This window comes from Ornithodoros turicata, unplaced genomic scaffold (assembly GCF_037126465.1).
Source record: "Ornithodoros turicata isolate Travis unplaced genomic scaffold, ASM3712646v1 ctg00000911.1, whole genome shotgun sequence".
NCBI classification, from domain to species: Eukaryota; Metazoa; Arthropoda; class Arachnida; order Ixodida; family Argasidae; genus Ornithodoros; species Ornithodoros turicata.
This window is the reverse complement of record NW_026999415.1, coordinates 3,961-29,760: the sequence shown is the minus strand read 5'-3', so window position 1 is coordinate 29,760 and position 25,800 is coordinate 3,961. Positions and strand designations below refer to the sequence as shown.

At 46.3% G+C, this 25,800-nt stretch overlaps 1 protein-coding gene and 1 long non-coding RNA gene across 8 annotated transcripts in view; both read left to right on the top strand.

The window, feature by feature from the left end:
* The window catches only part of LOC135375622 (zinc finger protein 493-like), a 32,089-nt gene extending 7,467 nt beyond the window's left edge, over positions 1-24,622 (top strand). For 3 of the 7 annotated variants that reach the window (XM_064608293.1, XM_064608295.1, XM_064608292.1), the window contains exons 5-12: positions 2,471-2,623; positions 4,352-4,498; positions 5,634-5,780; positions 18,431-18,583; positions 19,134-19,286; positions 21,341-23,977; positions 24,039-24,201; positions 24,282-24,622. In XM_064608293.1, the coding sequence (XP_064464363.1) occupies positions 2,471-2,623; positions 4,352-4,498; positions 5,634-5,780; positions 18,431-18,583; positions 19,134-19,286; positions 21,341-23,977; positions 24,039-24,201; positions 24,282-24,348 (3,620 nt within the window). In that variant the 3' untranslated portion in view covers positions 24,349-24,622. The remainder of the gene's footprint in view (positions 1-2,470; positions 2,624-4,351; positions 4,499-5,633; positions 5,781-18,430; positions 18,584-19,133; positions 19,287-21,340; positions 23,978-24,038; positions 24,202-24,281) is intronic. The other 4 variants (XM_064608298.1, XM_064608294.1, XM_064608297.1 and 1 more) reach the window with 4 other exon arrangements.
* Positions 5,794-9,504, top strand: LOC135375624 (uncharacterized). The gene is made up of 2 exons (XR_010417305.1): positions 5,794-6,708; positions 7,209-9,504. It is a non-coding gene; the product is annotated as an uncharacterized LOC135375624 (long non-coding RNA).
* Positions 24,623-25,800: the final 1,178 nt, after the last annotated feature.

Here is a 25,800-nt window from a genome sequence, read left to right as displayed (position 1 = left end):
TCTTTTTTTACAATTAAACTCAAGCTGATAGCTGTGTCATTCTGCAAGCTTATCAACTTGAGCTGTTTGGCCTTTGTATCTTCTTCGTGCCCCATGCTCAGGCATTTTTCATAATGAATTTCATCCACCAGCTCGGCTGCGTCTACGCCACTCTGTCATAGACGTAGACCTATGCCTGGGGTTGAGTAGTACTATGTGAAAATCATGAGTATTGTGGATTACGCATTTATTTTTTAAAATTCTTAGTTCAATATTCTACAGATACTGGTGGAACAAATTACCAGATAGTGAGTGCTTGCCAGGCATAGAAGAAGTACGAGATGTCGTGAGTGCATGTGAATCCCAAAATATGTACACATGATCCACCGGGAGTCATTGCAGTCTTGTATTATGAAAGTTGTGTTGTAGTGGAGACGTATCTCTCATTAAGTTAGTTCTCATTCACAGTCAGGTGTCACAAAGTCAGTAATCTCAGCCACAAAGGCATCTAAATCCCTGTTCTGATGATTGTTCTAATCTGATTTCCATATTCCTCTCTTCCGAAACAGTCAAGGATATGTGACAAGTGGTAGCTTGGGTTGAAGAAAGCAAAGAGGGAAAAGAAAGAGTGTAACGCTCATAAAAAGAGCCGACTTTTGGCTGCTGACAATCATTCGTAGCGCTCGCTCCATTCATTTTATAAATCAGTACTCCACCCGTTCTCCCACCCTCTTTGTAAACTTGACTAAAACATTTGAAACCAGAGATATCCAACTCTATCCATTCAGGCTTTATTCTTCAGTCAGGTTTCGCTCAGAGCTAGTAGATCTACGGCAACTGGGAGGCAAAATTTACTCCTATTTTGAGCCTGTCCGATAACATTCTGCCATGCGCCGAAAACTCACCGCTGTTTCCCTTCTTCCGACTTGACGGGGGAACAATTCTCGGTCCGTTTTGCCTTATTCAAAAGCGCAACACACCTTGGCCATTCTGACACAGCACGTACCATGTGCGTGATGAGAGAGCACGCTACTTTGGAAAACTTAGCACAATCGCCACAAGTGGCGCTGAGTGCCGTAATCAGGAGCGTCCTCTGGCCCATCCGAACAGCCCTATTGCGCTCCACTATGTCCATTCTTGCATGGGAGTATTGACACTCCAGCTGTACATGTAGATGTCATACATCATTGTCTTTCACGATAACACCATCGGGCATGGAAAACAGCCATGACTGATGCTCTAATATTACACACGTGCCACACCTCTGCGCTCTACAGTCGTAGTCGTTCTCAAACTGGACGATGGCACACTGCTCCACATACAGAACATAGCTTACTGCTTTTGTGTTCTGAAGATTGGTGTGCTTACAGTAGATGTGATGCAGCCAGGGATGGGCAGTATTTAAATACATTGTAATTAAAATACTATTTAAAATATAAATACATGTATTTATATTTTATATTTAAATACAGACTCGAAAAATGTATTTATAATTATATTTAAATACCATTTTTCGGGTATTTATTCTTGTAAATACTTTATAAATACTCTTAAATACAGAATATACTGACTCATATCTTAAAGTCGCTCTGCATTTGACCTTTCGGGAAGAAGGGCAAGTTTGGGGCACAATTATGCCGGGTTTGCGCTAGCATGCACGTGCGACAAACCATTTTAGATGGCGAGTTTTTCGCTGTTGTTACGGACAACGGTCGTGACCACCAGATTACATCGTTCTACGAAGAATCTTCGTCAAATTTAATACAAGCATTTGTTCATCGGCACCTGTGGAGATGCTGTTCTCCTTTGCGAATCTGATTGTACGGCCGAACAGAAGATGCCTAAAAGAAGCACGGTCTTCGAGACATTTCTAATATTAAAATCGCCATGATAATCTAACAAATAAATGCTATTCTTTCTTGCTGATTTGTCCTTATGATCATAATTATTTCTATAATTCCAGATGACATCTTCCTCACAGTATTTATGGTAGTAGTTACGGTATTTAAATACAGTATTTATATTTTGTATTTAAATACTCATGTTGAAAACTATTTATGAAGAGTATTTAAATACCCCTGTCAACAAAGTATTTTGTATTTATATTTAAATGCTCAAAAAATGTATTTATGCCCATCCCTGGATGCAGCAGGCCGCATATAGGCAATACCGCAGAGTGTGCCACAAGCCCCGGGAAAAGTGCCCACTACGGGATTCGCCTGTGACGCCCTCTATAGGTGCATTATGGGGCATATGCCCCTTCACCCTTCCGAAACACAAATCCTTTCCCCCAACAACCCTTTCCCACGCTTCCATTCGTGCACCATTGGCTGTGGTGTAGCCCTGACTTTTCGTTACTGGCGACAGCGCACACCTCTAGATGCAATATATATGTAGTTAAACTAGGTTCAGAAAAGGTACGGAGGTGGTCGTCATGTGACCCGAAGCCTTGCAGTGTGGCTTACTTCTCTCCTTTTTTGTTTTACTTCAGGAGTGACAGCTGGGACGTGTGACATTAAAGAAGAACCTCGAGAGGAATCTTCAAAGGAACATGCAATCATGGAAGTCAAAACAGAGCCTTATAACGTTATAATCTTGACTGGACAGGACCAAATTGGACGCAAGTGTGATTCAACATCAGAAGGTAAATACAAAATGGTCGAGGACATTTAATCAACTACGAACTTAATAGCGTGACAAAAAGAGGGATACAACAGAAATGCACTTTAGTTTTCTGACAGACAGGTATCAGCTTTCACGCACACGTTCTGTTCAATGGAATATACGGAAAATAGACGTGGAGATTCTTTATCAAATTTCATGTTATCGTTGCATCTCAATATAATGAAATACATAATGACCAAGTTGCATTTTTTTGCGGCTCCACTGTAATACAGTAGAATCTCGATGATACGAATCTCACAGGGTCGCGGAAAAAATTTGTATCATCAGAAATTCGTATCAAATGAATTAAACCAAAATAAAAGTTGGGACAAGAAATTAGACAGTGACTGTTCATTTTCCGTTACTGTCATTGAAAGAGGTCGGTTGTAGCGCTTTTATGTCTCCGTTTTTGGCCAATGCTGCCCAAATACGCGAGATGATTCAAAAGATGTAGGCACGTGCTTTTCACCCGTGAGTCGTGCAACAGTGGTCTAAAGCGAGCTTCTCCTAAAGCAAGCAGGCGTTAGGTGAAGCGGACTTGCGGAATGGTGACTCGTAATGTTGCCACAACTTGTCCCGGTATGTTCCCTCCTAGTAGCTGTTTTCCGCCAGAGCGATGTCACACCCCAAGCAGCACAATGTACTGAAAGTCGAGTGCAATAGGGGTGGACGGGTGAAGGCTTTGAACAGAATTCTGAAACAGAAGAACATTGATAAGACACATACCGGCCACCCCTATTGCACTTGACTTTCAGTACATTGTGCTGCTTGGGACAGCTTTGCGGTTTATTGTTGCGAGGGGGGTAAAAAGGTCAAAACAGAGATAAGGTGATAAGGATCCGGGTCGTTCAATCCCTTTGATCTTATCTCCACCACCACCACCACCAAAAGGAAAGTCATTGCTTGCATTGCGCTACATGATGTAAGGGAGTTCGTGGTGAGGATCGCCCAAGCAGCACAATGTACTGAAAGTTGAGTGCAATAGGGGTGGACGGGTAGGTGGAAGGCGTTGAGCATACTCCTGAAACTAAAGGATATTGATAAGACACTTACCATCCACCTCTATTGTACTCGACTTTCAGTACATTGTGCTTCTTGGGCACCCTCCCTTTTTGAAAGACGCAGCAGCATGACTCGCGCGCTCTCGCATCACGGGGGAACAACCTCTGTCGCATCCTCGGCTCATTCATATCATCCGTAAAGGGAAGATAACGCGTTCGTATCATCCGAACTCTAATACATGCGAAGAAAAGGCATTCTGGCCAGGACCGGAAAAGAATTCGTATCATCCGTGATCGTATCATCGAGATTCTACTGTAGATGTCTTCCATGTGTTTCGCCTCTCTTTCCTAGTTACTCAGTTGTTAGGAATTCCTGTTAGTATTAAGTATTATGCGTAAAAATCCGAGCTTAGAAAACTGCAGTCGATTCTGAAGCCATTCCAGAGGTGTTCAGCTACGTTAGCTCTTCTGGATTTCTGATGCGTTTGAAAAATCCGCATTTAAAAAAGGGATTTCATTTGGTGTGCTGAAAATAAATCTGGATTCAAAGTGATTTGATTTAATCAAATTTAAAGCGGGACCTGATTCGGATTTGATGTAAATCCGTTTTGTCTCCTCAAATCTCCCACACTGTACTTAGGTGGTTGTCATGTGACTCGAAGCCTCGCAATATGGCTTACTTCTCCCCCTTTTTGTTTTACATTCAGGAGTGATAGCTGGGACGTGTCCTATTAAAGAAGCACCTCGAGAGGAATCTTCAAATGAAGATCCAATCATAGAAGTGAAAACAGAGGCTTACAATGTTCCAGTCTTGGCAGAAGAGGAACAGATGGGCTGTGACCCAACATCAGAAGGTAAATACAAAATGGTCGAGGGGATTTGGTCAACACCAAATTGAATGGCACGATATGGACAAAAAGTGGCATGCAACGGAAATGCTTTTCAGTTTTCTGTTCGTTACATGTCAGCTCTCCAGCATGTATGGAAGATACTCAAACCAGGCAAATACACCTGGTGATCCTTTATACAATTCCACATTACTGCAAGTATTGCAGACTTTGGCTGCATAAACAACTGCACATAGCGATGTTTGTGAGCGAGAAGATAAGGAACAGTAGATGAAACCAGAGGAATCAAGTGCAAAATAATTCATGGTGCACAGTGTATCTCCCTTCATGTGCTCCCACAATGTTTAGCCCTAACAAGTATGCTCTACATCTTCTAGTGCTACTGTATTGAAAAGTACAGTGCTGGACAAAATTTTACTAAACACGCTTCGGTGCATTCCTTTTCCAGAGTGATGCCCTAGCAGCGAATAGGACCATGTGGACTTGCAAACAGGTGACTGGGTTAACCAGGCACATGTCTGTAACTCTGTACAGTCCAATAGACCTTATGCATAATAGCGCGACCCATCGATATCAACAGGAGCAACCCGCCATTTTACGTACTTCTCATACGGAGGCTATACGGAGCCCCATTCCAAGTCAAAGCTAGCTTGTTTAGCGCCTCTGTCCTCATCGTGTGCATGGTTTCGTCTGTTTCATTTCGTGTTGTCCCATCGCACTTTTGTCGTATCATCGAGATTCTACTGTAGATGTCTTCCATGTGTTTCGCCTCTCTTTCCTAGTTACACAGCTGTTAGGAATTCCTGTTAGTATTAAGTATTATGTGTAAAAATCCGAGCTTCGAAAACTGCCATCGATTCTGAAGCCATTCCAGAGGTGTTCAACCATGTTAGTTCTTCTGGATTTCTGATGCGTTTGAAAAATCCGCATTTAAAAAAGGGATTTCATTTGGCGTGCTGAAAATAAATCTGGATTTAAAGTGATTTGAATTACTCGAATAAATTTAAATCCGGACCTGATTCGGATTTGATTTAAATCCGTTTTCTCACCTCAAATCCCCCACACTGTACTTAGGTGGTTGTCATGTGACTCGAAGCCTCGCAATATGTCTTACTTCTCCCCCTTTTTGTTTTACATTCAGGAGTGACATCTGGGACGTGTCCTATTAAAGAAGAACCTCGAGAGGAATCTTCAAATGAAGATCCAATCATTGAAGTGAAAACAGAGGCTTACAATGTTCCAGTCTTGGCAGAAGAGGAACAGGTGGGCTGTGACCCAACATCAGAAGGTAAATACAAAATGGTCAGGGACATTTAGTCAACACCAAACTTAATAGCATGATATGGATAAAAAGTGACATGCAACGGATACGCTTTTCAGTTTTCTGTTCGTTACATGTCAGCTTTCCAGCATGTATGGAAGATACTCAAACCAGGCAAAATAGACCTGATGATCCTTTCCACATTACTGCAACTATTGCAGACTTTGACTGCATAAACAACTGCACATAACGATGTTTGTGAGCGAGAAGATAAGGAACAGTAGATGGGACCAGAGGAATCAAGTGCAAAATAATTCATGGTGCACAGTGTGTCTCCCTCCATGTGCTCCCACAATGTTTAGCCCTAACAAGTATGCTCTACATCTTCTAGTGCTACTGTATTGAAAAGTACAGTGCTGGACAAAATTTTACTAAACACGCTTCGGTGCATTCCTTTTCCAGAGTGATGCCCTAGCAGCGAATAGGACCATGCGGACTTGCAAACAGGTGACTGGGTTACCCATGCACATGTCTGTAACTCTGTACAGTTCAATAGACCTTATGCATAATAGCGTGACCCATCAATATCGACAGGAGCAACCCGCAATTTTACGTACTGCTCCTACGGATGCTATACGGAGCCCCATTCCAAGTCAAAGCTAGCTTGTTTAGCGCCTCTGTCCTCATCGTGTGCTTGGTTTCGTCTGTTTCATTTCGTGTTGTCCCATCGCACTTTTGTCGTTGATGACAGCGTGTCAGACACTCGGCTCATCCTTTCTCGTGATGAGGACTGGACGAAGAACTTGTCTCCGATACCCTTAATAACCGAGGTCACAATAAGGGAGTACTATGCTGGAGGATCAAGTTCACTGCGGCAGCTGAACAAATCATACAACTTCGCTGTTGAATCTTACGTCGATTGCGGCACTGTCATGACGAACACAGCGGGTATCAGGTGAGGACGCTCGTAATGTACTTTCAAGCGCATAGTGGTATGGCGTGCATTTGCTTCCCAAATGTAAACCTTGCATAGTGAGACCGAATATTCTCGCTCGTTTTTCAACAGAGCTGAATGTGTGTAACTGGTGAGTGCAGTACAGCTCGATGAAAATAAGCCTGAGCTCGGGGTACTGTATTACCCGGTAAACCAAAACGACGACGTACGCATTTGGTTAGGTCCCTGCACCGCATTCGGGTGAGGTCGTGATACGTAGTTAATCTGCTTGTCTCCGTTAGCATAAGCTCAGGCTTATTTTTGTCCTGAACTGTAAGATTTTGTCCACTAGATTTGTCGTACTTACTCAGGAGTACCTGGAACTTCCCAGCACTAATGCGTAATACGGCTATAACATGAGTTCGGTACACTGGCTTACAGTGTTGGTACTTGCAGCGAATAAACGGAAACAAGAAATGTGATATTGATGCTTGTCTAAACTAGAAGTATTTACTTTACAGGTCCGACAAGGTACATTGCGTGCCATGTGCTACAGAAGCCAAAGCAAAAATGGACGACCATATGTGACCCATCTGGTACTGCAGCCAAGCACTGGAACCGTGGTAGACACCCGGTGCCAGTGCCCTGCAGGTGCTGATGCGTCTTGCAATCATGTCATGGCACTCCTTCGGGTAGTGTCCCTGCTAAAGATGAATGGTTTCGATGAATCTCCCCCTCAACTTGCATGTACAGAGCTTCCACAATGTTGGCGACGGCCGCTGCAATGAAAGCGAGAATTGTGCAGGAGGTTAACTGCCAGAAACCTCGAGAAGGTGGGAAGAACATACCGACATATTCTCCCCTATTTGACCCACGACGGGAAGAAGAGAGTGCAGATAGTGTGCATAGTGCCTTTAGAAGACTTGCTGGGCGTTTGGGTAGCCAAGGACAGCTCTTTGCTTTTGCCCTTCAAGAAGGATCCAAGCTGCCATTTACTGAGACAAAGTTTGGTTCAGCCCCATACGATTCACCTCCGACATATTAGCAGTCAGGAAGGCCGGCACACCGCGAAGTTTGGCGATCTATGAACATTGCACTGGAAACTGCAACGGATGAACCAGCAGTGGCCACCCGTACGGGCCTGTTTGGTGACAGCATCATTCCATTCCAGCCACTTCTTGACAAGTACCAGGTACCAAGAGTACCAAGGTAGCGTGGCTGCTCGATTGTTTTTCTGCGTGTATGAAATTAATGAGACCACATGTATATTTCATGCATAGGCCCTGAAGTTTTCGGGTTTTATTTTTTCCAAATTCGGGGGGTAAAATTCGGGTCAATCGCTCGATGTCGAAAATTCGTGCAAATTCGGGCAGAAAAATTACCATCAGACTGAATTTGGGGATAAATCGGGCTCTATTGTCGAATAAACGTTCGTCGTACAGCCTATCCAGAGTATGAGATGTCGAGATCAACTGTGCATTTTGTGAAAAATTAGTATGTCATTGCCATGAGGTGCCTAGCATAGGTGCAGTTTTGCGGGTAGAAATCGCGTTTAACCCTAAACCGGTGAACCTCGATTCGGGGTGCAAATTCGGGGAAAAAACGGGTTTAACCCTAAAACTTCAGGGTCTACTCATGCACACACGACAAGAAGGTCATCTTTGCCTGACATTGTAAAACCTTTTATTTTTGCGTGTCCTTGATTTTCGCGATTTGAAAATTTCGCGAATTAAAGGGTGCTACGTGAAAAACCCTTGACAAATTGCTATGCAGCATGATTTGTACTTGACCTCTATTGTTTCTCTCTGACTTTAAGGGCATTATTCTCACAAGTGAGGCGGCCATGGCTCTGGAGAGAAACACCCGGCTAGGTTTTATGTTGTATTGAGTGGACTGAAAAGGGTCTTAGTAATTTGATTGCCCAGAGTGATTTGTCCAAGGTACGAGCTATAGCATATGGCAGGAAACACGAAGATGTTGCTGCACAGGCCTACACTGATGCGATGACGCGTCTTGGTCATTCTGTCCCCGGCTGGGAGCCTCCCAGGACAGGTTTATAGTATATGACCCCACAGAGTCTACACCAAACAGAGTGTTCGAGATAAGATGTCCCTATTCACTGAAAGATAGCGAGCCGCAGTTCGTCAAAGACAACATACCGTACATGGCTATTGATGAGGAAGGACACCCAAAACTGCAGTAAGTGTTCAGAAACGGATGCATCTACATTGTTTTAATGTCAGTGTCATTGTCTACATAGTTCTACTTTTACAAGGTGTTTCACCTAAAGTGGTATGAAATTATTTTTAAAGGGTGCGATAAAAGAAAATTAGCAGCACTTTTATGCTACTTGAGTTACAGACTGGTCGTACATCAAAAATACTACCTGCTTGTGTTGTGAAAATTCCTATGACCTTAAGTGAAACACGCTGTATGTTGTCTGTCAGTCAGTCACGCACCACTAGTCCCTTATCTCAAGTGCAATCGGGAAATGTGCAATGACACATCATAAGCTGCGATATGATAAAGGTCAACTGTGATATTATACATGATGCAATATTTTTATGTTATACTCTATACAGATCTTTTCCTATACATACGCGATGTGCTGTTTATAACAGTGTCATCTGTTAACTTGCCCCCATGGTTTGACAGCAGCCTTTGCATTCCATAGACGGTGGCGCTCAGAATGTAGTAGGAAACAAGCTCAGTGACGCCCAGTGTGTCAAAATGTGTTTTGTAATGCGGTGAAAGTTTTGAAATGCAACTTCAATATACTGACGAGGCGAAAGAAAATAAAAACATTTCTGCAATGGATTTCTCATTATCATACATTTGCACAGTGCACTAGTTCCTGTCTTCAACTAAGGGGCGTTGAAAGTTGGTTAAGATGACGGCAACTGTCCACATTTGGTTTGATACTGGCCCAAGGCTCATGGGTACAGGTCTGTCAAAAATGTGAAATGTCTTAACGTGTTGGATCCTGCGCTCAACATGAATTCGTAAGGAGGCAATCTGTTTTGTTTGTTGTACTTGTACTGCAGAGAACTCTTCGTTTCGAAGGAACGGTGGAATGTTCAGCCTCACGTTTTTTTGCTCCAGAAGATCAGCAATGGTGAAACCCTTATCTGCCATGACAGAGTCTCCTTCTTCAAAGGACAGGCCAAGAAATCCGCTTCTTATGTCGCATTCCCTGTCAGACGTGCATCCAGTAAATAGTTCTGATACAAAGGTCACTAGCCCATTTGGAGCCATGCCAATGAGCCCCTTAAGGGTGGTCGCACTCTTGTAGGTTGAATATGTGCTAGATTGAAGGGCTAACGAGCTTGCATCTTCACAGCGGATTTCTGTTGCGTCCAGAATAACTCTCGTATCTGGATACTGTTCCTCGAAGACTCCAGGCATAGTGCTATCAACTACAGTGTGAGGCTGCCACAGTGGCAGCTTCGCTAACTTCACATACATGAAGTTAAGCCAGGATATGCAAGTACGGTACACTGTCGTATGAGAGACACCAGAGTGGTCTGCAAGGTCTTGCTCAAACAACCCCAAGCGCAGCCTGACCAGAACAAGGAATAACTCACTCCTTGTTGAAAGCTTTCGCATCCTTCCACACGCTGCCTGAGGTGGAGTCCTTCCTTGCTTCTTCTGCCTCACAATATTACAGCCATTCTCCCCTGGGTCGAGGTAGTCATGAAGAGCATCAAATGTTTCTAGGTTCGGCAAGCCAGTATAAAACTGCATCCTTTCATCAGATGTACATAGGGAATCCACATCCATGGCTCTGATGCAGCTGCTGTGTTCTTTTTCAACCTCCATAAGTTGACCCTCAACCTCCTACTTCTCTCGAAGTACCTGCTTAACTATTTCATTTACTTGGAGCAGTTGGCACTGCAAATTTTGTATTTCGATGTCCTTCTCTGCCAGCTGCCTCGTTAGAGCGTCTAGAGAGTTTTCGTTAGAGTTGCAGTTTTCACTTTGGTGTTCCGGCGTCTCCATGGCCTCTGGTCCTCTGCAAGGTGGTGATATACGGCAGCACACGTGTGTGGAAGCATCATTGAGATCTGGTGCACTGTTGCCGCTGACTTGTGCTGCAACTGTTTGTTGGGCAGGCACGGCTTGGGCGGTAAGGCACGGCACTTTCTTTGAGGCGACAATATCCATTTACAACGCTCGAAAGAAAGTCCGATGGCAAGAAGTGCTTGGAGCAGACGAATTGTTGATTTCTTAACTTGAAATGGCACATCTGCGTAGCATAGTTTCACTGCCTCGAGTCACACATTTCTACGGTCTTCGTCGTTTGGGCACCGATAGTACGAGACCTATGAAGCAACAGACGTACGAAGTCACATTTACCGCAATACTCCCCTCGCGTTTGAAACCTACCTTCTTCCCTGTCGCATCTCGGTAACCTCGTTGTCTGCAGCCAGCGACGCAACACTGCGAAGGCATTTCAGCAGGAGGGACTCCACGTAGAGCACTACACGCGCCTAATTTTCAAGCCCGGTCCAGGCCCCGCTGCTACGGCCCGCACCCGGCCCGACGTCTTCTATAGATTTCCAGCCCGGCCCGAGCCCGACTCCGCCGGCCCGGGCCCAGCCCGTACCCGACTGTTTCCATGCTCAGGCCCGGTCCAAGCCCGCCTCTGCTCTATGTCTTCTCGAGGCTCGGAGGCGTATTTAGATTTACTAAAGAGCACGAATGGTACTGTGATGTTACACTTAAGGTTTGCCTGCGCTGTGTGGTGACATGTTGCACATGCCGCAGGGTAGGAATGCGGATAATTTGGACCACCTGGTGTTCTTTTGACGTGCGCTATGCTCTGGTCTCTGCTCTCGTCTCCCTTCAAATCCGCGTATTGGAAGAGTACAGCGCAGCGAGGAAAAGGACCCATCTAATTGGTGGAGAGTGAGGATATACGCTCTGTGTTTTACAGGCTGTGTTTCTCTGTCGGCAAGCCGCTGTGTGCTTGGTGCTTGCCAGAGTTGTGCCCGTTACTCGAAAAAAGTAATTGATTAACGTTACTTTACGGAAAAAGTAATTGATTACCGTTACCAATTACTCGACTGCAAATGTAGTTGAGTAACGAGTAGAAAGGTGACGCGTTGCCCCGGTCGTTACTTCGCATTCACGCAAATTATACCCTTCCTTGTGTGCCTCATAAAAAAAAAGGAAGGGGGGGGGGGTTCAACAGCGGAACAGGAAAAACGTGTAGGACGAGTAGATCTGTACGTCTGCTGTATTTATCGCCCCGGACGGCGTTGACCCGATTGTGGAAGAGCATCATTGCGTGGATCGAACTTCCTCATGACTCACTAAACTTCCAACTAGGGTGGCCACCAGACCAGTATTATACCGGCACGGTCGTTTATTTGCTCGCTCTGCCGGCTGCCGGTAGGAAGGTGATACCGGCAGCCTTTTGCCGGTATTTTTGGCTCATGGCCTTTCATAGGGGCATTTACGGGGTTTTTTCTTCAACACTCCAAGACAGCTCGAATAAATCTGGAGCACAGACCCAACTCCGCAGTCACCAGTCGTTTTCTTAGTTATTTATTATTATCATTGTTATTCACTAAGTCTTGTGTTCGGAGGGTACAAGAGCAGTGCTTGTGTCGAGCCAGCGAGAACTTAGGCCGCATACAGCCATCATGAGATCTACGGCTGCAAAGAAGGGTTTGTCTGCTCGATGAGTTTTTCGAAGTAAGTGGCAGTCCAATCTGGTTGCTCCAATACGATCCAGTGTAGCATTCATCCTTGTTTATAGCAATTTCTAGCATAAATGATCCAGCCACACACAGGAACATGTGTTTCCTCGTAGTATCTTGAGCAAGCACGCTCGCCCTTTCTCTCTCTCTCTCTCTGTGTGCTCGTCCAACCCTCACCCACTTCCCCTTTCCTGCGAGCCGTTCCTCCTCTCCCTCTATTCCACCTCCTCTCCCTCAACCGGTATTTTTCACTACGAAAGGTGGCAACCCTACCCAACGCTTCAGGTACCACCACACTGGTGTAGGAAGAGATTACGGAGAGAGACCCTAAAATTCCAGAACGTTATTACAATGACCTCCGCTTGCTGTATTAGAACGGCCCAACAAAGGCTGACGGCACGAGGGGCCTGACTTGGGGAAGAACATCTAAAATATAAGTTAATCTCTGCTGGAAAAGTAATCAATTACTGAGTAAGCGATTACTCAGAAAAGTAATTGATTACTGGAAAAATTACTCTGACAGCAAAGTAACTGATTACTCAAAAAAGTAATTGATTACAAGTAACGCAATTACTAGTAACGCGTTGCACACAATTCTGGTGCTTGCTTGCTTGGGAAGGCAGCGCGCAGTGGCGCTTGAGCGATATGTATGTACCTTGCGGATCAAGAGAGACTCATTTCGCTCTATTGCGCATGCACCGGTGTTATTCCCCCTTCTCGAACACTCACGCGAACGAAATATGTCAGAACACCTAACCTAACTGACCCTCGTGCCGAACTTGCTCAGCGCGCTCGCCACACCAAACATCCCCAAATGCGTGTGAGTGCACGTGTTAAATCCAGACCCATTACACGAAATAAGCATGATCACATATAATAAAGTGATAGTTCTCAGATGAGAATACCATGATACACCATACCCAATGAAAAAAAAAAAAAAGGTGACATTAAAATTCAGCTGTCCAATCTCGCCAAATATGTTGGCGTACATGCCCGACCATGGTCGGCGTTGTCAAGCCCGGCCCGGGCCCGGTGGCTGAAACCCGAGCCCGGCCCAGGCCCGCATAAAAAACGCAAAGCCCGGCCCACGGGCCGGGCATGGGCTTTCGGGTAAGCCCGTGCAGTGCTCTAACTCCACGTACAAAACAAACCGGTTCTCCCGACCGTGCGTATAATGGCGAATAGAAGGAGCTCAGCACCAGGTGGCGCTTTCATTTTGCATAGGGTCTATTGGCTACTAGCATGGAGAAAAGAATGTGACAGAGTGGGTTTCAAAGTCCAGCACTGTATGAGCGAATGATTATGTGTTGTCAAGGTTTGTTTATGGAAAAAAAATTATAAAATTCTCACTTCGTATTTCGTTTGTGCTTCTACCATACAAGTGGGATATCTGTCCTGCAGAGTTCTTCCAGAGCACAGACCTGCAGCATCACAAGAGGACCCGCACAAGCCAGAAGCCATACAAGTGTGATGTCTGCCCTGCAGAGTTCCGCTGGATGTCGGATCTACGGGATCACAAGCGGACGCACACGGGCGAGAAGCCACACAAGTGTGATGTCTGCCCTGCAGAGTTCTGCCGGATCTCGCATCTACGGGATCACAAGCGGAGGCACACAGGCGAGAAGCCACACAAGTGTGATGTCTGCCCTGCAGAGTTCTGCCGGATCTCGGATCTACGGGAACACAAGCGGAGACACACGGGTGAGAAGTCACACAAGTGTGATGTCTGCCCTGCCGAGTTCTACCGGCTCTGGAATCTACGGGAACACAAGCGGACACACACGGGCGAGAAGCCATACAAGTGCGACCTCTGTCCTGCAGAGTTCAGCTGGAGCCGGGGCCTACTGCATCACAAGCGGACACATATGAGTGAGAAGCCATACAAGTGTGATGTCTGCCCTGCGGAGTTCAGGCACAGTGTACGTCTAAAGGTTCATAAGCGGACACACACGGGTGAGAAGCCATACAAGTGCAATGCCTGTGCTGCAGCGTTCAGCCGGAATGACTGCCTACAGCAGCACAAGCAGACACACACGGGTGAGAAGCCGTACAAGTGCGATGTCTGCCTTGCAGAGTTCAGACAGGCCAGGTACCTTAAGCATCACAAGCGGACACACATGGGTGAGCAGCCATAGAAGCGCGACCTCATCCGGCAAAAATCGGCCACAGCGCCGAGTGACAAGCCATACAGGAGCATTCTATATTCCGCAAACTTCAGGCAAATCACAAATCTGCCGGTTTTCCTGGGGGCCCTTATGGGCGTGAAGCCATACAATTGCAACCTCTGTCCTGCAGAGTTCAGCCACTGTACACGCACACAAGTGTGGAGACCGTGTACACAAGAAAGAGGCCACCCAAGGATCAATTCTGTTGTCCTGAGTGCAGAGGCCTGAAGAAGCACGTGGTCATGTGTAGAGGGGGTAGGCTGTACAAACGCAGTTTGTGTCCCACATCATCTTATTTCTGTCCGATGTTGTGAAACTCACTCGCATGAACGGACTGAGGTTGAAAAAGAGTTGGACTGGTGTTGGATTGGGTGGTGATGCATGTGAAGTGTCAGGAAACCCAGCGTCAGGGGAACAATATCTATGGAGGGATCACAGTGAGGCAATCCTGTGTGCCAACAGAGATTAAAAGCAGTCGTGATGTTTGGTGTGTCAGGTAGCATTAGTGTTATAGGGAATGTGCAACAAACTGGTGGCGCCATGATGTGACCTCCAGAGAAACTACCTTGCGTGATAGCCGCTGAGTCTCCAGCTTTGTTTGCGTGTGAGCGTCTTTTCCTTACCACACTGGAACTGTTGCATCGCTAAGTGTGCAAGCACCTGAAAGAACCCACGATTAGGGAAGAGATGTTTCGTTTCTCGTGATATCTAAGCTTCCAATCGGGGCTCGGAACTGTATTTTCTGGTGTTCTGGTTCAAGGTTATTGGTTTGGTTTGGGTTCAGTGCAACCAAAATACTGGTTTGAACCGATATTAATCGGTTCGAACCGGCTTACCTGTGCTGTTCTAGTCAGTGTAATCGTTCCTGGTTGGCTATCACCGTTGGAGACACGATCCTGATTGGCCGACTCTTAGTACTAGTTAACGTCACGTCGACAAATATGCAGGCTTTCTCTGTGTAGATTGCGTTGGCCACATTGATTTGTTACATAGCACGAAGCGTCCTAAAAACAGGTCCCAGCTTACGTCTAAGTTTTGGGTGCATGACCTCGTTTTTGAAACAACCTGAGCAAGTTCCGAATACCAAATTTTCTTGTCTCCCGTTCCACCTGACTCACTCAACTAGCTCCTCTGATGGCCAAAAGTGGCGACGAAAGTTTTAAATCTGGTACTGCAACTATTTCTTTATTAAATGCGTTAGAATTGGGAGTGTCAAAATGGGAAAAGCTGTATGTATGTATGTGTGTCTGTCTGTGTGTGAGTTGGTGAAGCCCCACTGAGAAAGTGGAATAAGTGGATATGCAAAGGGAATACAAGGGGGTAAATATAAATAGAGGCATATTATTTCAAATTGACGTAGTCAAAAGTAATTAAGAGTAACAGGTCAGGGTGATCGAAGGTGATTAGAGGAAACTAAAACCAAAAGTTTTCTGTAAAGGTATATAATGTAAGATATATATAATTAAGGGATAAGATTAAATGAAACTGAAGAATACTGTAGGTGACGCAAGGTTTTAACAGAGCTAATGAAGGGCGGTTAAAGGTAATTAAAAGGGAATTGAGATTAATTATGGATGTAAACTTAAATGTAATTAAGAGAATTCAAGATTACCTCATTTAAGCTGCCAATATCAAAATTAATTAAAGGAGAATTGAAAGTAACTGAGGGGAATTAAAGGTTAATTAAGTGGACTTGCATATAGTAATTGAAAGTGCCAAATCAGAAATGAAGCAATGACTAGAGGTGGGCAACCGGAAGTGGATGCCCGGAAGTTAAGTATGGTCAAGAAAAAGCCTGTTAATTTTGCTAACATATTTTTGTCGCATTAACCGCTACATCGCCAGTGAATTTATTTATTATTTATAAATACTGTTTGCCCTTGCCCTGTTTGGCCATAACTGGAGAGATGCAATCCTCACATATTCACTACGATAAACTTTAAGTACAATAGCTACAGTGTCAAACGCAAAGTCAAGAGAAGACCTGCAGTTCCTGCATACGCCAAGAACACTCACCCGTGCAATGTAGAAGAGAACAAACAGCAAGGGAAAACCAAGAAACAAACAAATGTAACATGAATCTCATGGATGCAGTGTTACATACAGCCTTGATAAATGTTGTCAATGGAACGTTCGCGAAAAGTGTTTTGAGCTACAATTAGTGAATCGGTATTGAAAAACACAGCAGTGTGCATCATGCCACGCCTATAAAGAACACAACGATTGAACCCGTTTCAAATCCACACGCGCACGATAGGTAATTGCGCGCTTTTCCTGCGGTAACCAGCCTTGATGGTTGCAGGAAGCTTGTGTAGTTGAAAGGATAGAATAATGTGCTGTTGCGATTTCTTTACCATCCCGACGCATCACTATTCGGTTTGCTGCCACGACACCCTCTTCCCGCAGGCCTTCCTCAATCGGTTCAAGATGACGATAATGTTTGTCAGGCATGTTCTGACAGACTGGTCATCGACTGAGGTGAGCAGCCTGAAGAATAATTTATGTTCACTGATGTTATACCAGGTCCTGGGGAACCTTCAACTCGTGGTCCTCCTACATGTAGTTAACTACTGGCCATCACTGCCAAAAACTACAAATCTTCAGCATGCTGGCAACTGTTCGTGTTCTAATGCCCTAATAAAGACTAGTAAATCGTGTGCGTGTTATACACTATTGCAATCTTCTGGAGTACAAAAAAAATTACTAAAAAAACACTTTTGTCGAATTTCAGTTGCAAGCCTAGACAACCTAACGTTTCTTTTTACAGAACAGGAAGCCCATGGCGAACTTAGTCTAATACACGGGAAGCCGCAGTCTAATGCTATGGGGAGTGCACAAAATCGGCCGCCAAGATGCGATGAGAGGAGGACATGCCCCTGCCCACATGATAGGACGAGCGTTTAAAAATACAAGGAAAGGGGAGCTGCTGCTTTGGTTGCTTTTGTTAACACTGATCAGATTATTATTGCGATTTCCTTCCTTGCCTTTTCCTTTCCCTTTCCTTTTGTTTTTTGCAGTGTTCTGTCTATCCGTAACAAAAACGTTCTGTTGGCTAGGCAAATTTCAAGTTATTGCAATTGAAATTCGACAATAGTATTTTTCAGGGTGTCTACCAACCTGGAAAACAGGGAATTGTCAGGGAATTTGGCCAAAAAGCAGCTGAAGTCAGGGAAAACCGCAGAGTAGTGCCGTGATGATGCGCGGCGAATCGCGATCGAGCGCCGTCTGGTGGTTGAGAGGCGATACCGCAGCAAGGTGACCGTGACTGGCAGATCGCCAGTACGACAACCTCTGAGGCAGAAAACTAGAAAAGCCTCACTAATACTTAGTAAATGGTCCGTTTTATGATGGATCTGTATCAAAACGTTGGAGCAGGCACCAAGTTTCCTTTTGTTTTTCTCATGGAATTTGCTTGAAATAGTCAGGGAAAACCTGGAAGGGACAGGGTATTTGAACACTGCAGTTTGGTATATATCCTGATTTTTTTATGATGGCAAGCTTAACTACCGCACGAGAGTCGTTGACCGCCTATTTTTCCATTCTTCCGTTTTCTCATCAACCCCAATTGAAATGATTCGTGAATCACCCGGTATAAATCTCAAGGCACGGTTTTGAATAGACCCAATTTTTTCCCACATGGATCATCATATATGAGTCCCAGACATCACCCACGTACACGAGACTTGGCCTCGCAATTGATCCATGAGTCTTATGCTGAACAGGGGTTTTGTTCAGACCCCTCCTTAACATACCCAATTTCCTCATCGCTGAAGAGTATATTTTATACACTGGGTTCAGGACAGGTACCGAGGTGGCCGTCACATGACTAGAATCCATGCAGTGTGGCTTACTTCTCTCCTTTTTTGTTTTCAGGAGCAACAGTTGGTATGTGTGACATTAAAGAAGAACCTCGAGAGGAATCTTCACAGGAAGATCCAAACATAGAAGTGAAAACAGAGGCTTACAATGTTGTGCCTTTGGGAGGACAGGAACCAATGAGACATAGATGCGACACAACATCAGAAGGTAAACCGAAAATGCTTGAGGGGATTTGGACAAATTGAATGACAGGATATGGACAAAAAGTGGCATGCCACGGAAATGCTTTTCAGTTTTTTGTTCGTTATGTATCAGTTTTCCAGCATGTGTTCTCTAGTATGGAAGATTCTCAAACTAGGCAAAATAGACCTGGAGATCCTTTATACAATTTCATATTACTGCAACTGTTGCAGACTTTGGCCGCATAAACAACTGCACATAACGATATTTGTCAGTGAGAAGATAAGGAACAGTAGATGCAACCAGAGGAATCAAGTGCAAAATAATCCATGGTGCACAGTGTGTCTCCCTTCATGTGCTCCCACAATGTTTAGCCCTAACAAACACACTCCACATCTTCTGGTGCTACTGTATTGAAAAGTACAGCGCTAGACAAAATTTTACTAAACACACTTCGGTGCATTCCTTCTCCAGAGTGATGCCCTAAAACTGGGTTCAGAAAGGCTATGGAGGTGGCCGTCACAAGACTTGAAGCCTAGTAATATGGCTTATTCTCTCCTGTTTTGTTTTGCTTTAGCAGCAACACTTGGGATGTGTCACATTAAAGAGGAACATCAAGAGAACTCTTCGAATGAACATCAAATTGTACAAGTGAAGACAGAGCCTTACAATGTTGCACTCTTGGCAGAGAAGGACCAGATGGGACACAGCTGTCTGTCAGCATCACAGGGTAAGTACAAAGTGCTCAAGGGTACCTATACCCAGGCAGTCATATGGGTGTTCTTCAATGACCATTGAAACCATTGGTAATTGAACTCAAGTTAAGTAATTTTCGTTTCCGTTATCCGTTTCTGATACCAGCTTTTAATTTCGTTTCCGTTACTGTTCCTCGTAATGGAACGGCTGTTGCAGAGCTGCGGGAGGACGGTCTCTGTCAGCTCTCTGTCAGCTCTCTGTCAGCTTTCTGTCAGCTCTATGTCAGCTCTATGCCAGCTCTATGCCACTGTTTTCCCCCAGTGCTGCTTCGGTGTGCCACACGTACACACTGCACAAGTAATTTTATGCTGTTCAGATGCGCACATCTTGCAAGGTTTCTAAAGAAGTGCAAGAACATGTCTTCAGTCGGTCTTCTGTCATTCTGAGTCCAGCAACCCAAGATGGGCGTAAAGTTTATCCAGTGTCGCATTCACTGGCAGATGCTCTCAGTAGCAAACAATACTGCCGTAGCCACGGCGAAACGCAGAAAGTAAAAGTAAATAAATATAAAACTCATATGCTGTCATCCAAGTGCTATGGTAGAGTAGAGTGCAGTGCGTGGAGCCTGTTGTGTAAGTCTCATGTCTTGATTCATGTAGGTAGGTAATGTCATGAATGATGCACCCTCGACATCCAGTATTTGGTTCCAGGTTTGGTTTGGTCCAGCGCTTTGGTTCCATGCTGTCGTGCAATATTTAGGGCATTACACGGAATGAAGTAATAAAAATGAAATGAAAAGTCACTGAAATGTCGTCGCACAACAGTATTAGCCATTACCTGAATTCAATACCGGACGATAATTTTCCTTTCCGTTTCTGTTTGCGGTAATGGAGGACAGTGGTACGCGTTTCCATTTCCGTTATCGTTACTATCTCCAATTTCAGTAATACATATACTGTTTTGTGTTTCCGTTACCATTACCGTTACATGTCCCTGCTAAAAATTACACAACACTGAGTACAGATGCCAGTGGCTTGTGAAAACAAGGAGCATGGCTTAAATACCGTATTTGCTCGAATGTAAGTCGACCCCCTTTTCCCAAAATCGACGATCGAAAGCAGGGGGTCGACTTATAATCGTGGGCTGCGCAACTACGTTGCTCTGCGGCCGACGCGCTGGTCACGTGCGTTCGCTTCCTCACATGGAGTGGGGGAGAGAGAGGGAAAGGGGTTAAAGGGATTTGAATGTGTGACAAACGACAGCAATAAAAGCAGTCAAAACGAAAGTTCCTTCTTCCTTTCTCTCCCATGGTTAAAGTGCGTCGTTTCTACGCGGCGTCATTGAAGCAACGTGCGATGCTCTTTCCCGATGAATACATCTTTTACTATTTCGTTACCACAGAAGTTTATTTCATTTTCATGAATCTCTAAAGGGCGGGGGGGGGGGGTGTCGACTAACATTCGGGTAAATACGGTAATTTAGTAAATGCATCTTCCGATAAACGGCACATATTTTCCAGGTTCTTCGAGGTGCCATTTAAAGGGATTCCACCTTTTTTTTCTCTTCAGACACTGCAGTGATTTTCGCAAGTTCTTCATCAATAGGGCCCGGATTTTCGGGCACTAACAGGTGGCGCTCTTCGCTGGCAAAATCATTCTAGGCCAACCAACCTTCAGAACCGCATTGTTTTATCTTCCGATTGGGAGGAATGTTGATACATAAAACGGTGCGCACCCCCTTTCCTAGCTGATCCGGAGACAGAGCAATATCATCTGCGATGATGATTGGCATACTGCGTGCTATGCGGTCAAGAGCGCCCCCGGTTAGGAACGAAGAAAGGAAGGAAACAAAAGGCTCTGACTGTCCCGTATCGAGCTCTGGGCCTTCTGCCTGAAAGTATGACACTTTGCCTCACAGCAAATACCTGGAGGAGAGGAGGGGGCAGTCGCTTTAAACCTAGGACCTCAATAGTGTGCAAGGGAGATCATTTGCTGAGTCGAACACGAACAGCCTGAGGGCAAAGGCGGTGCCATCAGAGGTGTGCCTGTGCTGGTATGCCCGCCTAATCTCCAATTTCCGAAATTACAGGAGCAAGGGGAAGCACTGGTTTGCTCCACATTAATGACCAGCCCAGAGGCACTTGTGATCAAGCATCTTCTGGTTGCACTTCTTCAGAGGCACAGTTCAATATCAGCACAATAACCGTTGAAGCGCAGTTCGACAACACTTCACCAGTCACTATGGACAGTCCCCCCGTGGAGCAACCTCCAGACCAGAGCAAGCCATGTGCACTTGCGTGCACGTCGAAAGACAGCCCGAGACGCCACATGCTTGCACAGTGTCACAATGAGTCTGAAAAGTGTCCAGCTACTCCACCGGAGGATCAGATGGGAGAGGAGGGTTTTAGGTACGACATCTGTCCCTCTGCATTCTTGCCGTCTGGCAGTGACGCGAGTCACGTGCCAAAGCGTACTGACGAGGAGTCATGCAAGTCCGACCCCTGTCCTGCACAGTTCCACCAGAGGAGGAGTCTGCGGTGTCACAGGCAAACGCACATGAACCAGCAGTTGTACAAGAATGATACCTGCCCTGCGAAGTTCAGCCGTATTGTGCACCGGCGGCTTCGCAAGCGAGCACACACTCGCGAAAAGCTATACAAATGTGATGCCTGCCCAGCAGAGTTCAGCCGGACCTGGCACCTACAGCGTCACAAGCGGACACACAGGGGTGAGAAACCGAATAAGTGCGATCTCTGTCCCGCTGAGTTCAGCCAGAGCAAGAGCCTGTTGGATCACAAACTGACGCACATGGGCGAGAAAACACAGAAGTTCAATGTTTGCCCTGCGAAGTTCGGTCGGAGAAGGAGCTTTCAGAAGCACCAGTGGACACACACGAGCAAGAAGCCATACAAGTGCGATGCCTGCCCAGCGAAGTTCAGCCATAACGAACATCTCCAGCGTCACAAGCGGACACACACCGGCGAGAAACCATACAAGTGCGATGCCTGCCCAGCAGCGTTCAGTGAGAGAGGGAACCTACAGCAGCACAAGCGGACCCACACTGGCGAGAAGCCATACAAGTGCGATGTCTGCCAAGCGAAGTTCAGCCAGAGCGGGCACCTACAGCGTCACAAGCGGACACACAAAGGCGAGAAACCATACAAGTGCGATGCCTGCCCAGCAGCGTTCAGTGAGAGAGGGAACCTACAGCAGCACAAGCGGACCCACACGGGCGAGAAGCCATACAAGTGCGATGTCTGCCAAGCGAAGTTCAGCCAGAGCGGGCACCTACAGCGTCACAAGCGGACACACAAAGGCGAGAAACCGTATAAGTGCGATCTCTGTCCTGCTGGGTTCAGCAAGAGCAAGAGCCTGTCAGATCACAAACTGACGCACACGGGTGAGAAGCCACACAAGTGCGATGCCTGCCCAGCGAAGTTCAGCCATAACGAACACCTCCAGCGTCTCAAGCAGACACACACCGGCGAGAAACCATACAAGTGTGATGCCTGCCAAGCGGAGTTCAGTGAGAGAGTGAACCTACAGCACCACAAGCAGACACACACGGGCGAGAAGCCATACAAGTGCGATGTCTGCCCAGCGAAGTTCAGCCAGAGCGGGCACCTACAGCGTCACAAGCGGACACACAGGAGCGAGAAGCCGTACAAGTGCGATCTCTGTCCTGCAGGGTTCAGCCAGAGCATGAGCCTGTCGTATCACAAACTGACGCACACAGGCAAGAAAACATACAAGTGCAGTGTTTGTTCTGCAGAGTTCGGTCATAGAGGGAACTTACAGCAGCACAAACTGACACACACGGGCGAGAAGCCATACAAGTGCGATGTCTGCCCAGCGAAGTTCAGCCAGAGCGGGCACCTACCGCGTCACAAGCGGACACACAGGAGCGAGAAGCCGTACAAGTGTGATCTCTGTCCTGCTGGGTTTAGCCAGAGCAAGAGCCTGTCGGATCACAAACTGACGCACACAGGCAAGAAAACATCCAAGAGCAGTGTTTCTTCTGCGGTGTTCGGTCAGAGAGGGAACGTACAGCAGCACAAGCTGACACACACGGGCGAGAAGCCATACAAGTGCGATGCCTGCCCAGCGAAATTCAGCCATAACGAGCATCTCCAGCGTCACAAGCGGACACACACCGGCGAGAAACCATACAAGTGCGATGCCTGCCCAGCGGCGTTCAGTGAGAGAGGGAACCTGCAGCAGCACAAGCGGACACACACGGGCGAGAAGCCATACAAGTGTGATGTCTGCCCAGCGAAATTCAGCCAGAGCGGGCACCTCCAGCGTCACAAGCGGACACACAGGGGCGAGAAACGGTACAAGTGCGATCTCTGTCCTGCTGAGTTCAACCAGAGCAAGAGCCTGTCGGATCACAAACTGACGCACACGGGCGAGAAAACATACAAGTGCAATCTTTGCCCTGCGAAATTCGGGCAGAGAGGGAACTTACAGCAGCACAGGCGGACACATACGGGCGAGAAGACATACCAGTGCGATGCATGCCCGGCGGAGTTCAGCCAGAACGGACAGCTCCAGCGTCACAAGCGAACACACACCGGCGAGAAACCATACAGGTGTGGTGCTTGCCCAGCGGAGTTCAGTGAGAGAAGGAGCCTGCAGCAGCACAAGCGGACACACATGGGTGTGAAGCCATACAAGTTCGATGCCCGCCGTGCTGACCTCTGCCTGAGGAGGAACCTACGGCAGCGTAAGCGGACACACACGGGCGAGATGCTATACATGTGTGATGTCTGCCCTGGCAATTTCAGCCTCAGCAGGAACCTACGACAGCACAAGCGGGCATACACGGGTGAGAAGCCATAAAAGTACGATGTCTCTCCTGCGGAGTTCAGTCAGAGCAGACACCTACAGAGTCACAAGACAGACAGACTCGAAGCCATACAGGAGCATTCCCTGTTCTGCAGACTTGAGGTAGTGCCAAATCTGCAGCGTTACAACTGCATGCAGGTACATGGGTGTGAAGCCCTACAAATGCTACTTCTGTTATGCAGGGATCAGTCACGGGACCAGCAGGCACCAGCCAGCGAACCAAATGGCTGCTGGCTGAGCACGAGCTAGTTCAGCCAGAGCAGGAACCTGTGGCTTCACATGTCTCCACAAGACACTTGAGATTTGAAACTGTGCAAGTACAGATGCCATGTACATGCGAAAGAATCCGTCCAATTAAGTGTCACTTCTGTGCTGTTGTATGTCCTTCATGAACACATGATGATGCGCAGGGAGAAAAGGCTATGCAGAAGCTGTCTATATCCTATCCCATTTTATTTCTGCTTTTTTTTCTGGTGGAATGTTTCAAAACTTGCACGCATGAACAAACTGAGGTTCAAAAATAGTTGGATTGGAGCTGGATTTCGTGGTGATGCATTGAAGTGTCACGAAACCCAGTGCCGGGGAGACAAACAGACATGAAAAAGACATCCTCTCACAGGCTCTGAACTGCAGAGAACGGTTCATTTCCATGAGCAACATGCTCTTACATTGCTCCCTTCCCTCTTTTTCTTCCTCTCATGATGAATGGGTATCTTCTTTATCGTTGACTACTGAAGCGCGGAAGGAACATGGACACGAGAGGTAAGGGAAACACAAGCGCTTGTGCTTGTCTTACATCTCTTGTTCATACTCCTCTGGCACTTCGTTAATCAAACCAGGGATAGTCATCAAACTAGCCCAGCTATCTACCATTGTGCTTCTCTTGAGGCTTCCATTGTTTTATGCCGTACGTCTCGTCTGTTTGTGAAGTGAACAAAGAAATCGACGTAAAGAAATTAAAAAAAAAGATTTCCAACCACTTACATATGCCAACTTGATACCAAAATCCCGAGAATTTCCTTTTGTCTCACGACCAAACTAAATAAATGTACACACTAAAAGTAAATTTGAACACATTCTGTTGTAGTGCCTCTCACAGCGTATAAGTGCGATCTTTGCCAGCAGAATTCAAGAGAGAGCACAAAGCTGTGGGTTCACAAGCGTACACACATGGGGGAAAGGCCATACAAGTGCGATCTCTGTCCTAAGCAATTCAGCCAGAACACGAGCCTGGTGCGTCACAGGCGAGAAGCCGTATAAGTGCGATCTTTGTCCCGCAGAATTCGGAGAGAGCACAAAGCTGTGGGTTCACAAGCGTACACACATGGGGGAAAGGTCATACAAGTGCGATCTCTGTCCTAAGCAATTCAGCCAGAATACAAGCTTGGTGCGTCACAGGCGAGAAGCCGTACAAGTGCGGTCTTTGTCCCGCAGAATTTGGAGAGAGCACAAAGCTGTGGGTTCACAAGCGTACACACATGGGGGAAAGGCCATACAAGTGCGATCTCTGTCCTAAGCAATTCAGCCAGAACGCGAGCCTGGTGCATCACAGGCGAGAAGCCGTATAAGTGCGATCTTTGTCCCGCAGAATTCGGAGAGAGCACAAAGCTGTGGGTTCACAAGCGTACACACATGGGGGAAAGGTCATACAAGTGCGATCTCTGTCCTAAGCAATTCAGCCAGAACACAAGCTTGGTGCGT